Source organism: Nansenia antarctica (assembly GCF_963989245.1).
Source record: "Nansenia antarctica genome assembly, chromosome: 5".
Classification (NCBI taxonomy): Eukaryota; Metazoa; Chordata; class Actinopteri; order Argentiniformes; family Microstomatidae; genus Nansenia; species Nansenia antarctica.
In genome coordinates this window covers 50,797,124-50,813,499 of record NC_137690.1, presented here as the reverse complement: position 1 = coordinate 50,813,499, position 16,376 = coordinate 50,797,124, and the positions used below count along the sequence as shown (strand labels likewise).

Here is a 16,376-nt window from a genome sequence, read left to right as displayed (position 1 = left end):
TGCAGCAAGAAGACTGTACAACTCCTCAACTCCTCCTCTGGATCAGGGTGAGCAGTCAGGCTGGACGATGTTAAATTATACTGTACAAGGTCCCAAAGGTCTTTATTGTGTATTTTGTATCTATTTTATTTAGCCTATTATTCAATTGTCACTTTATTTTGTTGTTGTTTTTGTGGTCTGAGCTGCTGTAAAGCCTACATTTCATTTCGATCAATAAAGTACCTATCTTTCTATCTATCTATCAATGTGCACGCATACGCACGCACGCACGCACGCACGCACGCACACACACACACACACACACACACACACACACACACACACACACACACACACACACACACACACACACACACACACACACACACACACACAGCTCAATATAATTATCCCAGAGCCCTTTTTCAAGCTAGAAAAAGAATATCATAAAAAGAACCTTTTCCAAGTAGTTATTTTATGAACATTATTATAAGGCAAATAAAAACCCAGTGTGACTAATGAACTGGGTAGGCTGGCCACGCCCCTCGTTCTGTTATTGGTTGCCGGGTGACTCTCTAACCGTCAGACTGGGCGCAGCGAACGCAGCGCGGAAATTCAAATTTGAACAGATGTATGCTTGAGAGAAAAGGGGAATTGAAGCACTGAAGTCTGGTAAAGCGACGGCTCACTGCTGTCCACGTTTGCGGAATTAGGATAGATAAACGACCATTATTCAATCTAAAGTTAGTGGATTTGAACAGGGATAGACATTTCTCGGAATGGATCCGTTTACTGAGGTGAGTATTGTTGCCAAATATAAGTGATATTATCTGAACGCTAGCCTTCTGACTAGCTAGCTAACGTTAGCTAGCAAGCTATTGTTTGTTTGGTTTCACATGAACACAGTTAAATTCAGAGGTTGTAATACACCATATTGTACAATTTGATTAGCTTTAGGGTTATCTAGCAAGCAAAACGTTCCTCATATTGTCTGACTAACTGACTAACCTCAGACTCACATTGAGGTTAGACCATTTTTCTAACAGTGTTACTTATTATTTCCCACGTGTCTAACCACCCGACAGTCAGCCAGATAGATGTATATCTAGACAGCTAAGCTATTGTATTATTCAACGGTGTTGCAAATCATTTGTCTAAACGTATTTGAATGAACTTTAATCATCAGAAGAAGCCAGTACTTAAAGTGCAAAGGGCTAGCTAACCTAACCTGTCAATAATTACACAGCAGGCGTTCTACTACTCTGCTCCTGACACAAACGATATCTTCCAATGACAGATTTGGGATTTTGATTCCCCCATAGTTGGCTACATGTGAAGATAATCTGTTGATTCTAATGTCAACATGTCCCCCTCCCCTACTGTGCGAAGAGAGAGCAGTAGGCTATTCTGAGTGCAACTATACCCTTAATTGGGAATGAATGCATTCACTGTCCTCTCCAGGCAGTTTGCTGGAATCATGCATGTGACTTAAAATTATGACTAACTGAAACATTTGAATATTAGCTGTTGTTTATGAACAGGTTGGGTGTTTCCCCCTAATTTGCAAGTCACGACACATCTGACTATTTTCCAGTTAATTCCTGTTGAACTGAATTCGTCCATCTAGCAAAAAGAAGCAAAAGGTTAGGGATTTTAGTGGTATTTGTAAAATTATTAATAATATAGCACAGACAACTTGAATAGGATATTTGTTGAGACCTCACTTCCAACCAATAGAAGCTGAGATTTCAAATCCAGGAACCAACAGCAGGAGAGTCTCATTCTTCAGGAATGACACCCACATTAACAAGCGGTTTTCCAGACGGCTTGGGAAAGATATGATTCCAGCACTAACGGAACAGTAGGAATGTGTTGAGTCTTGCACAGAGGCAGGGGCAGTAAAACATACCTCATGACTGTTTGCCTGGAGGCCAGTAAAGGGTCTCATGTTCAGATGGGAGGAACAAACAGGAGGATAGAGGATTGTAGAGTGAATGGCAGCCTTTTATCTCTCCCCAAGAGAGAAACGTATTGTTCCCGTCTCTGTTTGGTAACCCTAATGAGTACATGAATGAATGGTCTTTATTGTCATTAATATAGTACAGGTACCCTACAACGAAATTTGTGAGGGGGGGCTCCCCTGGTGCTAGGAAAAAAAATACTAAAAACAAGAAGGGAAAAGAGCTGGTTTACATAAATAAAGGCTATGTACACTATCCAGTATCCACTATACTATACTATACAAATAAAACACTGTGCTGTACTCTATGCTATGCTATAAATATCCTAAACATTTCCTATCTCTGAACCTTATGTGCACGAGGGTTGTCATATTGCACATAGTATTATTGCACATTAAAGTGTCGCAGTTTGCAGGTTTGAAATGTTCACAGTTGTGTTTCAGTATTGCACTTGATTACAATCTAGTAGCTGCCATCAAATTGTCTAGAATAGATTGTCCAGGGCCTAGAACCTAGGTCTTTGCTGTGTTCAGGGCCTGAATGGCCCTAGGGTAGAAGCTGAGCTTCAGTCTATTTGTCCTTGCGGACATGGTCCTGAACCGCCTGCCCGAGGGCAGCCGAACAAAGTGTTCGTTCCCAGGGTGGGATGGGTCTCTGGAGATCTTGGAGGCCTTCCTGAGGCAGCGTGTGTTGTACAGCTCTTCCAGAGAGGGGAGGGGGTAACAGCAGAGAGGTGGGTAACAAGTCAATGTTATCTGGGGGCGACATGCCAACTTTCTCACTACCAAATACGGGACAAAAGATGGTGTGCCACTGCATGGGGCAGGGGGTTTGCAGGAATTGGTGCATTTACGCTATACGTACGCGTGAGGCGGCCTGTGATTGGATGAATATACAGGACATGGGAGGTCCCGTAATTTGGGCTGGATGAAGATACTGGACATCCCAGCTAATACGGGACAGTTAGCAACCCTAATGCTATCCTGAGAGCTCTCATAAGATCCGGAGATATTAGATGTGAAGTTCTCTAGGCCAACATTGCATTACTCTAATCACACTCCTGTTGTTAATGACCTATAGGTTTCTGGCCGCTCAAATTGAATGAATGAAATGTTGACGCATCACATTTCTGTTGTGGTTGTATTCAGAAACTGTTGGCGCGCACGCGGGCCCGCAGGGAGAACATGCAGAAGAAGATGGCTGACAGGCCCACGGCCGCTAACAGACAGATGGCCAAGAGGGCCAGGGAGCCTCTGGCTGAGACCAACAGTGTGGTGTGCGAGCCAGTCATCGACAACGGTAATGTCTCACATACTCTTAACTGATTTTTTTTGGTTATGAACATCAACAAAAGATAGAAAATGGTGTCTTTTGATGGGCCATTGCGCCCTCTGGCTGTAAGAATGAGGAATGCACCAGAGCTTTTAAACCCCAGATGTCAGACCAGTCAGGAAGTGTCTGGACTTCCTGCTCTGTGAGACGTGCCCATATACAGGAAGCCTGACCGTTGGAATGAGTGATGAGCAAACTGTTCCTACTATAAACTGGAGTGGGCGGTCTCCAGCTTCCTTCCACTTACCATATGTCATAGCAGCTATTTCTTAAATATATGGTGTTAGAATTTATTGGAAAAAATAAATATTACTATTAATGTTTCTTAACTACTTATATATTTATATATATATATATATATATATATATATATATATATATATATATATATACACACACACTTATATATTGTCTTAAAAACAATAAATAAACAAACAAACTTAGCTCATGATTTATTTATTTTTTTCCTCCCCAGCCCCGCACCCTTCCACCAAGCCGTCTCCCTCCAAGCGCAGATGCTCAGAGGAGAATGCCCAGCCCACTCTTGGTGAGGAGAACAGGGAGCCACCTATGGCCCGGGCTGTGGCCCCTACACCGACTGACCCTCTGACTGACAAGAAACCCCCAGTGGGTCCAGCCAGTGTCCGCTCTTCCTCCTCCATGGAGAGGCAGACTGTGCGTCCATCTCCAGAGCCAGTGAAGATGGCTGTGCGTCCATCTCCAGAGCCAGTGAAGATGGTTGTGCGTCCATCTCCAGAGCCAGTGAAGATGGTTGTGCGTCCATCTCCAGAGCCAGTGAAGATGGTTGTGCGTCCATCTCCAGAGCCAGTGAAGATGGCTGTGCGTCCATCTCCAGAGCCAGAGAAGATGGCTGTGCGTCCATCTCCAGAGCCAGTGAAGATGGCTGTGCGTCCATCTCCAGAGCCAGAGAAGATGGCTGTGCGACCAGCTTTAGAGCCACAGAGGAGCAGGGATGTAGAGAAGGAAGCCCCAACTCCAGCCACCATGAAGTCTCGCCTGCAGAGACTGGCTGAGCAGAGGCACTACTGGGACGGTGATGATGGTAAGGGTCTGATGGCCTGTTTATTAGCCGTTTACATGTTGTGTCCTTTGAAAAACAACACGCACTGTAATGTCAGCCTAACCATGAGGGATTAACTATGAGCTATGCCTTTGATAGCTTACAAAATGTTATTTGGTCTCTTGGATGAATAACGATCACGTGTTTGTAGCTGGCATAGAGTTTAATGAATATTGTCCACCCCCCCAACCAGGTACCTCTGACGTGGTCCCCGACTGCGCGTCCCCGTCGCCCGTGAAGACCCAGAGACAGGAGGTTGCCCCGGACCCCGTCCCTTCGTCCTCAGGGGCCCCCCTGGGGAGGAAGGGCCGGCTGGCCAACCTCGCCGCCACCATCGGCACCTGGGAGGACGACCTCAGCCACCCGACGTGCCCTCTCCCGGACAATGCACAAGAGAAGCCTGGCACCGCCTGGGCTGCCCAGCAAGCCCGCAGAGAGGCTGCCGCCGCTGCCAAGCCCAGTTCAGCTGAAGACCGTCCGCCACCCAGACAGACAGCAGCAGCCAACAAGCCTCTGCCCAGCTCTACCCCGGTGAGTCATACGAAAGGCTTAATTACCTCCGATCACTATGACTGTATGTATTGATTTATATGCTTTTGTGAGACTGGCTCAGTAGGGATGCATTTTGAATGTGGACATTTGATGAAGAGATCTGAATAAAAAGAAAATGCTGGTGCATGTGTGAGCTTTTTTGTTGTTGTTGTTGTTGTTGTTGTTGTTGTTGTTGTTGTTTTTAGCTCTTTTCATGTTTAGTAGACCAGTGACACCTGGGGGGTATTCCATCAACGTCACTAAAGGAAAATCCAGGCGTAGTTTTTGATAAGTCTCACGACTGATAAGTCTTCCTTTAGTGACGTTGATGGAAGAGACTCTCAACAACAACATAACAAAGGTTTATTGGGAATCGCAGGGAGGAACTCACCTTTACATGTTGAGTTGGGTTGACCGTTACCCCCGCCTGTGTTGTTCCAGCTTCCTGTCCAGTCTTCGGTCAAGTCCAGCAGAGTGGTTCTGCCCAGCCCTCAGAAGACTGAGATACCCGAGGCCAAGCCAGCCCTGCAGACTGCAAGAGGCCTCCCCTCTCCTGTGGCCAGTCCTCAGAAGAGTCACCTGTCCAACCAGGGCAGAGCCTTCCCCTCTAGCCCCCAGAAAGTGGGCCCCTCAGCAGCTCCTGTGTCCCAGAGCCCCCTGAAGAAGCAGGCCCTGTCCGGAGGTCCTGACTGTAACGCCAGTCCCCAGAAGCCAGACCTCCTCACCAAGCCCTCCACCACTGGACACTCTGTCGTCCAGACCGGAGACAAGTTTGCCGTCCAGACCGGAGACAAGTTTGCCAAGGACTCCACACCCCTGCAGCAGAGAGGCGCAGCTGGAACTCCGGGTGAGGAACCTCACAACATTACAGGAACCTTCTGTAAACCAGTTTTTACAGTCTGGACAGTCTAAATGTAACACGTTTCTGTATAATAATAAAGAAAGAGATTATTTGGTTCTGTATAGTGACTTGTCAATTACCTATAAATGCCATGCTCTTTCAACACATTTGTATTCCCATAGCCTCTCACTCATTTTCCGTGACTGTGTTTCCGACAGGTGTCAAGTCTTTCCTCGATCGTTTTGGGGAGCGGTGTCAGGAGCGTTCCATCCACAGTTCCCCTGCAGCCGGGGCGGGCCAAGGCCAGGCTCAGACACGTACCCCCACAGTGACCCAGGGCCGGACCCCCACCGTGACCCCCTCTGTGACCCCCAACACCAAGCTGGTGCAGGAGAGGCTGAGGGCAGCCCAGGCCGCCAACACTGCCACGGCTGATCTCACTCAGAGGCAGAAACTGGTGCGTCTGATATTCAATAGTTCACCCTCCTGATTTTGTGTTTGACATTACTTTTGAGTGTCTAATGATATTATTATATAGTCAAAATGGTGGTGATGATTGTTAATACTTGTAAGTAGCTTACCACATAAAGTTATATATATATATATATATGTATGTATGTCTGTCTATGAATGTAATTAAAATACCCTCTTTGATATTCTTGTCTGCAGGAGCGAGAGTCAGAACTCGCTCTGATTCGCAACCGCTTCCAGAAAGGAGGGAACATGTGGAAGAACAAGGATGAGGGCGCTGACGCCAAGGAACACACTGAGACCAACGTTGGTTTTAACCTTTGTCTCTCTTATCAACCAAGCATATTCCTTTATTAGAAAGTAATCAACTATATCAATCATTAGATCGGAAATGTAATTCAATGTTTCTCTTCTTCTTAGGAGTTGGTAGAGCAGCCTGAGGAGAGGAAGCCTGTTGCGTCCCAGCCTGATGATAAGCCAACAGCGCCCCCTCTGGAAATCCTGAGTCCTGCACTCAAGTCCAGCCCTGCCGGTACAGAACTGTTAATATGCGTGTATTGTCCGTTCATGATGAACTGACCTCACCAGGGGAGGCTGGTAGAGGTAGAAATCAGAGGACGGGCTCATTGTAATGAATGGAATGAGGAACACAATCAAACGCCTGTGGTTTGATACCATTCCTCGTTCCATCCCATGCATTACAATGAGCCCATCCTCCGATTTCTACCTCTACCAGCCTCCCCTGGACCTCACATGCATTGCTGTTGCTTTTCAACCATCATGTCATCCTCAACAGAACTTCATGGAAAGCCAATACCAGTAGTAAAATAATACTGAATCTTGAGGTTTTCTTCTCTTTTAAAGGAAAATCCAATGGATTGGCTGGCTCAACCCCGACCTCAAGCCCTGTGAAGAGAGTAGGATTCTCAGTAGAGAAACATTCTGATGAAGAAACCTCTGAGGACCAAGAAGGTCATTTTCTACGGATACTCCAAAAAACACCTGACTTACATGATGCACGACACATACATTCAAAGCAGAGGCCATTAATTAAGCTATTAACATCCCTGTATTTACATGGTCATATTGATTAAAGCTGTTAAAGTCTTGCTGCAATGTCAGGAACCGAAGCTTAAGAATGTTACACTTTGTAACTACATTGTTATTGCAGATGATGGGGAGGAGCGGGAGATTGAGATGAACGTGGACCAGTCCATCAACTCTGATATCATCAACGAGCTCTTCGATGACGCGCTGGGGGAGAGCGGTGAGCACAGTGGTGATGATGAGGAAGATGCCCTGAACATTTCCTCCATGTCTATCCTGACCCCATTTGTGGATACAGTGGCTGCTGCAGTGAAGAGCCCAGAGAGAAGAATGATGGTGAGAACAGAGTTGAAAACACATGCCCTGCCAAAAGCCTCTGTTAACATGCCTCAAAGTGCCACAAGGCCATCTGACAAGATTGTTACTGGAATCACCCGCATGCTTCGCTGTCTTTTTAGCCGTTCAGCTATAGCCTGCCTGCAGTATTTGTCTGTTGATTCATTCGAGAGCTGCTTGCCATTGTCAGCATGTCTTGCCAGTAAGTGCATGCTTGTTGAGAGTCCATGGTTACGTTTTGACCAAGCATTCATGTTGCTCTTCGTATTCCTGCCCAGACATCGACCCCTGCCAGCTCGTTTAATGAGAAGAGCCAGACTCCTGGCGGTGTCTCCAGGCCAAGCAAGTTCCAGAGGGCCCGCATGCTCCGGGCCGGCTCATCAGACAGTCTCGAGGCCTCTGAAGATGATCCCAACAACCTGCCCTACAGGTGACCTCTCTATCCAGCTCCACGCTCTCTGTACTGTGTGTTCATACTGCTGAATGGGATCATTACCGTTCACTGGTCCACCCCTTTCACTTTATCGGAGACCACAAAGCTAAGTGTGTGTGTGTGTGTGTTCCAGTATAAGTGCGTACAGGTCCATCAGGGTCAAGGAGGCAGAGAGACCCCCTGTGAAGCAGGTGATTGTGAGGAACGAGGACGTCACCCGCAGAGCAGCGGAGCCCAGGAGCCCAGACGGCCACACCAACATCAAGCAGAAGATGAAGGTAGGAGAGAGAGAGACACTCAAATGTCCCAAAATGTCTTTATAGATCCAGGGCAACAGCCCCCCCAGACTGTGACCCTCCACTGCTAGGTTGTTAGTGGAATTGTAAGGAATCTAACAGCAGTAGAGTTACGGGAGGCCATTTCAATAGAATATTAGCAGATTTATTAATGAACATTTTTTACGATTTTAGCTTCTTCTTATTTTTAAGTTACATTGTGCCTATGTCTTAAGGGTTGATATCTTTTTTGATTATTTTTTTAGTATGTACATTTTTTTTACCTCCCTGCTTCTTATTTTGTTGAAATATTGTACTATTCTATTTATATATATATTTTTGTATCTCTATGTAAATTATAGGCCAGGGTCTACAACAACAAGGCTTGGTCTTTCAAAGCTTGAGTACATGCATAGAAATTCCCTGTAAGAACATTTTAGTATTGTTCTGAATTGAAAGGGTCTTATTTTCTGTCTTTCTTTCTCCATTCAGGTCCTGACCAACGAGTTGAACCTGCAGCAGACAGTGATCCACCAGGCCAGCCAGGCCCTCAACTGCTGCACTGATGAGGAGCACGGGAAGGGCTCCCCGGTGGAGGCTGAGGCCGAGAGGCTGCTGCTCATCGCCAGTAAGTTCCTCTCACACCTTCACTAGGGCTGCACCCAACAGCTTCACTAGGGCTGCACCCAACACCTTCACTAGGGCTGCACCCAACACCTTCACTAGGGCTGCACCCAACACCTTCACTAGGGCTGCACCCAACACCTTCACTAGGGCTGCACCCAACACCTTCACTAGCACCTAACTCAGCCTTTCATAACACAGGGGCGACATGGTTGATGTTGATTTTATATACAGTATATTGTCTTTTTCTGATTGCTGGTTTTATTACTTTACTAGTATGCTTTGAGAAGCTCTTAAAGTGTTATACTATTATTCTATTGTTCATTTTTATTTTGTTGTTGTTTGTGAGCTGCTGTAATGTCTTAATTTCCCCTCTGGGATCAATAAACGACCTATCTATCCATCTACTTCAGCTAGCAAGGTATGTGATGATGGGTGCTAAATCCATAAAGGTTTATGACAAAAGTAGTAACACGCCATGTGTCTCCCCCAGCTGAGAGGAGGGGGGCTCTGAAGGCAGAGCTGGACCGGCTGAAGGGAGACCCGGCCGCTCAGAGGAAGGGGCAGGGCGGCTCCTCCACGGGCCAGGAGGACATCATGGGCGTGTCCCCGTCCAAGGGCTCCATCTCCCTGCTGGAGCTGCGCCTCCCGCTCAAGGCTGACTTTGTCTGCTCTGCCGCTACCAACCCAGGTAAGATGGCTGCCTTTGTCTGCTCTGCCGCTACCAACCCAGGTAAGATGGCTGCCTTTGTCTGCTCTGCCGCTACCAACCCAGGTAAGATGGCTGCCTTTGTCTGCTCTGCCGCTACCAACCCAGGTAAGATGGCTGCCTTTGTCTGCTCTGCCGCTACCAACCCAGGTAAGATGGCTGCCTTTGTCTGCTCTGCCGCTACCAACCCAGGTAAGATGGCTGCCTTTGTCTGCTCTGCCGCTACCAACCCAGGTAAGATGGCTGCCTTTGTCTGCTCTGCCGCTACCAACCCAGGTAAGATGGCTGCCTTACTGCTGTGGCTCAGTCAGTACAGCACGGGGCTAGCTACGCTTAGGTTGTGGGTTCGATTCCCGCTGGGACCATATTTATTGAAATGTATGCACTCACTGCTAGTCAGTTAAATGGCATATATTATATTAAATGGCATATATTAAAACACTACACTGCCCAGCACCACTACACGTGTGTGTGTGTGTGTGTGTGTGTGTGTGTGTGTGTGTGTGTGTGTGTCAGGGAGGATGTGGAGGAGCTAAACATTCAGAGGAAAGGCTAATTGTATCACGAGGAATGAAATGAAAAATGGTAATGACATGAAAAATGTGTTTGATACCATTCCCTATTCCGTTCCATGCATTGCATTACAATGAGCCCGTTCTCTGATTTCTACCTCCACTGGTCGAAATCCAAAGACCACCTAACCTCCACTGGTAGTCACCCAAAGACCACCTAACGTATCCATATACTGGACATTTTGGATTGGCTCCATGGTGTGACGTTGCTGATTTTTACCCGTTGGTTATTTCAGAGTCGGCCAACCATCACTTCTTCATCATGATCCGCGCCGGAGCAGAGAACAACGTGGCCACTCCGCTGGCCAACACGCGCAACGCCCTCAGCGGTGACGCTCTGACGTTCTCAACCAAGTTCAAAATGTACGTAACACTCCACAATTCTGTTTATCCATTGTAGTGTTGGCTTGTATTTCTTTTTTTATTTGTAAGGCACTTTTTGGAGGGGTTTAGGATATGTTTTCAAATGTGTTCATTGAAACAATTTATATTGTCCAATGGCCTTAATCTAAGGACATCTTTCAAACTTGTGTATCTCTTAATGTTGGCCATAATTTACTGTGATAAGTCATGAACGTGTTCTGTAGCCTGTGAAATCCCATATCAAACGTTTCTCAACTCAATGCTGCGGCTGCCTACCAGCATCGCTTGTAGATAGCGCGACTTGAAGAGAGATACAGAATTTATTCATATTGTGGTGTTAAATGTTGTGAGGAGCTGCCACTAGTCCAGTGTCATGCATGGTTTAATGCCTCTCTGTTTGCTCACAGGGAAAACGTTTCCAATGACTTTGCGATTGATATTGAGGTCTACTGCCTGGTGAGTTCTCGTGGTGTTTTTATTTAACTTGACTGGACATATTGATGGTGTACTTGAGTGGGAAATGAGCTTCTTTGGCCTGACAGTACTGTAATACTACCTGGTGATTCCTCCAGGTGCTGAAACGTGACCTCAGCTCTGACAAGAGAAAGAAGCCCAGCAAGTCAAAGGTATTTTTGCTTGTCATGCTGAGTTGTGCTGTAACACTAACAGAAAATAACTTGTTTGTCTTCGCGTCTAGTTTACTTGAGTAATGGGTCAGGGAATTTGAAAACACAGCAGAGTATGCATTCTTAGGGCTGTGTTCAAACACAACAAACTGTGTTTATGATGAAACAATGTCTGTGTTCAGATGATCTGGAGGCATATTAATGCGGCCCAAGAGTTGTACTTGTCGGTATGGATTGACTGTTTTAAACCCTTCACCTGTGGGTGTGTGGTTATGTCAGTGCTACATAGAAGACAAGGCACTAACACAAGACCCTTCCTGGCCCACTGTTTTCCTCCACATGGTGACGGTCCCTTTGGATTAAAGTCTTTGTTCACACAGCTCACAGTGGTGAAGTGTTTTGTTTGAGCCACCCATTTACTTGGAACGTAACATTCCCTGTACAGCACTGTACCCTAATCTGATCTATTCTTTTATCTTTCCAGGCAATCACCCCGAAGAGATTCCTTGCCATCACTGTAAGCCCTCTTCTCATCCTCCTCTCTATAGTAGCTACTTCCTGAAATGTATACACAGAATGTTGTTTGGGCACTTTTCTTATCGGTTCGGGGGAGTGTACAAGAATGGCATTGGTGAAAAATGTGTGGGTTTGCATCTATGAATGCAAGTCATGTAATCATTGTTCTTTTTCTTTCTCTGTAGAAGAGCAGTCAAACTCCAGGTAAGGACACATTTTGAATGAATCAATGAAATCCCCTGTCAAATGAGCAGAATGGATTCCAAAAGAAAGATAATGCTGTAATACATACAGTGAATAACTCATAAAACCTTCTTTGCAGTGATGGCTAGTCCTGGGGGCCCTAATGCAGTTCGCACCAGTCACTTTGCTCTTGTTGGATCACACAAGCTGACTCTCGCTTCAATTGGGAAAAACAAATTTCATCTGGAGAAGGTAATGAGAAATCACATGTGGTGGGGAAGAAACCCACATGGTTATTGTGGATTTCCTTATCTCTTTTTTGCACTCAAGTGTATTTGCATAATGCATTCATTCACTGCTCCGTGTTTTTTCATGTTTCGCCCTCTTATTTGAACAGTTGCTGACCTGTATCACACACACACCCACACACACACACACACACACACACACACACACACACAACACACACAAGCTAAGTCACTGCTGCAGTTTGTAGGCTGTGTGAGGATGAAGATTCACATCCAGTTCTTTGTGCTCACAGGGTGCACAGTGTGCAGCCTCTGACACCCTATCTCGCACACACACACAAACTAGGTCACATGTTTGTATAGACTGTGTGAGGATAAAGACACCCACACCCACTGCTTTGTTCTCCGTGCACAGTGTGCAGCCCCTGACACCCTTTCACTCACAAACTCCTCGTTCCTCTCTTTTAGATCAAATATGAAGGGAGTGAGAGAGAGCTTCTCAGTGACATGTTTCTGAACAAGGTTGCTACTCGCCCTATGGCCAGTTACTATTTTTGCCATTTGTGTGGTGGGGATTTTATGAAGATGATCTTGCTCTATTCACTGTGGCACTAACATCCTAACTAACCTCCGGCTGCAAATCACTATATTGTCGTAAGGAAAGTAAATTGTGCAGGATGCGAGTGTTTTTTGTTTGGGCGGGGGTGCGGGGGACAGCTAGAAGGGATGCTTCAGGGAAATATTTGGCTTACAATAACCAGCTATACAGGTAACTCACCATCCCGGCAATTTACTATTCCTTATGAGCAATAACAGCCTTGCGTTCATCCGAACCCTGATTAACTCACCCCAAACCTGCCTGAATGGAAGGAAGGAAGGAAGCATTATTTCGTTGCACTTCTCGTCCGAGGCCTCTGTTACATACCTGTCCTGTTGACTCTGCAGGTGCCTTTCCTGTGCCCCCTGGAGGGCCACATCTACCTGAAGATGAAGTGTGAGGTGGGCTCCACAGTGGAGGAGAGGGGCTTCCTGGTGAGTACAGACAAACCCCTGTAATGCCTCTGACAGCCTGACCCCCATGTGCAACAGGCAGGAGTTACTGCTCAATCACATTTGAGAATTCCCTTTGGGCTATTCTTAAAATTCATGCCAAAGGTAACTTTTTTCCATGAGTGTGTGTGGCAGGCAGTGCTTTTTATTTATTTACCTTTTATTTTTAAATTAATTTATGCATTTGCAAAGAAATTGCAAAACAGTAACGGGATGACTGATTTAGAAAGTGCACGTGAGGTAAGAAACCCCTCTTATATTAAAACCTCACCTTAACTTAAGATTTAGAACTGAAAGGTTAGTGAGAAAAGAAAACAAAGACTTTTAGCTGTTTAACTTGAGATGAAACTACAATACAAGTATAATAACTTTTTTTGAAGATAGGCAGGGAGGTGAGTTGGTGTTTCATAAATGCAGACCTCTAAATTAAATAATAATAAAAATATTGGAAGATTACCATGAATAAGCTTTAACACTCATTATGTTCACAGACAATGTTTGAGGATGTCAGTGGGTTCGGAGCCTGGCACAGGAGATGGTGCGTCCTGTCAGGCTACTGCATCTCCTACTGGACCTACCCAGATGATGAGAAGCGCAAGGTGGGCGTCCGACAAACCGGCTTTTAGCTCACCGGTATTTTGCTTCCTAACATTCACTTTGATTGACAAGCTACGGGAGCCTAAGCTTAAAACAGACTTGCTTGTATCGTTCCAGAACCCAATGGGTCGCATCAACCTGGCCAACTGCACCAGTCGCAAGGTGGAGCCGGCCAACAGGGAGTTCTGCGCTCGACCAAACACTTTCGAGCTCGTCACTGTCAGGCCACAGAGAGAAGACGATAAGGAGACGCTGGTCAGCCAGTGCAGGAACACCATGTGTGTCACTAAGTAAGTCCCACGCCACCAAAGGGCCGGTTACATTTACATTACACTTTTGACATTTAGCCGACGCCTTTAGCTGAAGCTACTTACCACAAATACATTTGGCTAAGTGAAGTGAGTGAATCATCTATCCATCAGTAATAATATGAACAACAAATCTATGCTAGGACCAGGGGTCATTGGCAGTCACAATGGTAGAAGAAGAAATTATTGTTTTTATTTTTAGTAATTTATTTCCGCCACATTTCAAAGCGTTGCGTAACCTAACTTGATTCTTTTCTGTTTGCAGGAACTGGCTTTGTGCTGACACCAAGGACGAGAGGAACCTGTGGATGCAGAAGCTCAACCAGATCCTAGTGGATCTCCGCATGTGGCAGCCAGACTCCTGCTACAGGCCTGTGTGAGCTCTCGCCTCCCTCACCTGGACTGGAGGGCCAATGACAACCTGTCTCCCTCCCCTTACCTCGACTGGAGGGCCAATGACAACCCGTCTCCGTCTCCCTCACCTCGACTGCAGGGCCAATGACAACCCGTCTCCCTCCCCTCACCTGGACTGGAGGGCCAATGACAAACCGTCTCCCTCCCCTCACCTGGACTGGAGGGACAATGACAACCCTGTCTCCCTTGGACTGTCCATATAAATGACCCTTACGATTACTAAGTGCAATACAGTATGATGTTTATTGAATATTTACTGGGGCTATTTTTAGAGGAGCATTTAATGGTCAGAAGCTTTATGAACGTGAGAGAAATATCAACAAAGCCATACTTTCTTAGACATTTCAGTATTTAGAAGAACAAGTATTTGTACACTGTCCAGCAAACCGTATTTTATGGATTTCCAAAGTGTTGGGACACTCGTATTTGAGATTTAAAGATGCCTTTTCGTTTCCAATGCTTACTCTTATTTCTCCTGCTAAGTTCTGCTTACAATATACTCTCACTGAGCACTTTATTAGAAACACTACTAATACTGGGTAGGCCTCCCTTTGCTCTCAAAACAACCTCAATTTGTGGCATTGATTCCACAAGATGTTTGGAAACATTCCACGATGACATGACTGCATCACGCAATTCCTGCAGATTCTTCAGGTGCACTTCCAAGCTGTGAAGTGTGAATCTCCCGTTCTCCAGCTTGGACTGTACAGTACTGTTCCTAACAAAGTGTTCAGTGAGTGTATGTTACTTTTAAGTTGTCTGATTCAAGATTTTGAATATTAATATTTAATATGATCTGTGTGTGTGTGTCACAAAACCAATTTTGGAATTGTCTGCTTCAGTGCCAAGATGAGGCACCGGAATATTTGGCATGAATACTCCACCTTTTATAGCAGTAAATTAATTTTCCATGAATGATAGCACTGTGGAAGAGAAACCTATATTGTTAGACACACAATTCTTGCAGCAGGGCTGAAACTACATGCATCACCACCATAGGCTACATTTACCATGCTCACTACTGCGGATAGAAGATTATTTGCTGTCGATAGTACCAAGAGATGCATTTAATGTTTGTTTTTATGTCCAGTGTTTTATATTGTATATTTTTGTGTTCAGGTAAAGGTTTGAAATGGTTGCTAGTGTATAGATTTGCACATAGGACCTTATTTTACCACTCTAATTTGTGGCAATGGTAGATGTAAACAGTTATGGAGGTCATTGTGCAGATCATTTTGGTATAGGCAGGTTTCTATTGTCGTATCGGGTATGTATGTGTAAACGGCGAATGCTTATTTACTGTCCCAGTTTTGGACTTGCGATACTTATTCACTTTGTATGCTTTTGCAAGTATGTATTTTTCATTCTACTATGGTATCACAACCCTTTTATTTACACCAGGTTAATTCAACTTATTGTCAAGATGCCTGGAGAGAACAAGCACTCCTAAACATTCCTCAAATGTTCAGGCATTTGTTGAACAGTGAGACTTAAATAAATGCCATCTTTAACCAAAGTTGTTTTTATTTCTCTCCTTCGCATTGAAGTTTCATGTCGTTATGGACATACTGCATATGTCATTTGGATTTTTTTTATTTTATCTGACAGGACACCACTGGGCATACTGTTGGTTTGTTCTAATAGACATATAGGACATGCTGACACACGGCGTAATCACAATATACTCAGTATGTTATCATATTCAGTAGCTGTTGGAAAAGACAACAGGTGGTACATGACATTCATTATATATTTTGCCCTGCGATACGCATCATTAGTCTATAGTACTAATACATTGCAGTGCTATGGGGAGATCATATGAATGGGTATTGCATACATTTAATACGAATGTAAGTGTCTTATGACGTCCAGAGTGTGG

General features: G+C 45.2%; 1 protein-coding gene across 1 annotated transcript; it reads left to right on the top strand.

The window, feature by feature from the left end:
* Positions 1-758: 758 nt before the first annotated feature.
* Positions 759-14,463, top strand: anln (anillin, actin binding protein; the record flags this gene model as incomplete). The annotated part of the gene is made up of 24 exons (XM_080531712.1): positions 759-776; positions 3,089-3,239; positions 3,748-4,335; positions 4,547-4,884; positions 5,326-5,731; positions 5,944-6,182; positions 6,395-6,502; positions 6,617-6,728; positions 7,368-7,579; positions 7,858-8,009; positions 8,146-8,290; positions 8,780-8,915; positions 9,405-9,602; positions 10,429-10,555; positions 10,963-11,011; positions 11,128-11,181; positions 11,666-11,698; positions 11,886-11,901; positions 12,020-12,132; positions 12,597-12,650; positions 13,074-13,160; positions 13,670-13,777; positions 13,893-14,065; positions 14,349-14,463. The coding sequence occupies 24 exons, from the start codon at positions 759-761 to the stop codon at positions 14,461-14,463; spliced, it is 3,732 nt and encodes a 1,243-aa protein (XP_080387838.1).
* Between the last annotated feature and the right edge of the window lie 1,913 nt (positions 14,464-16,376).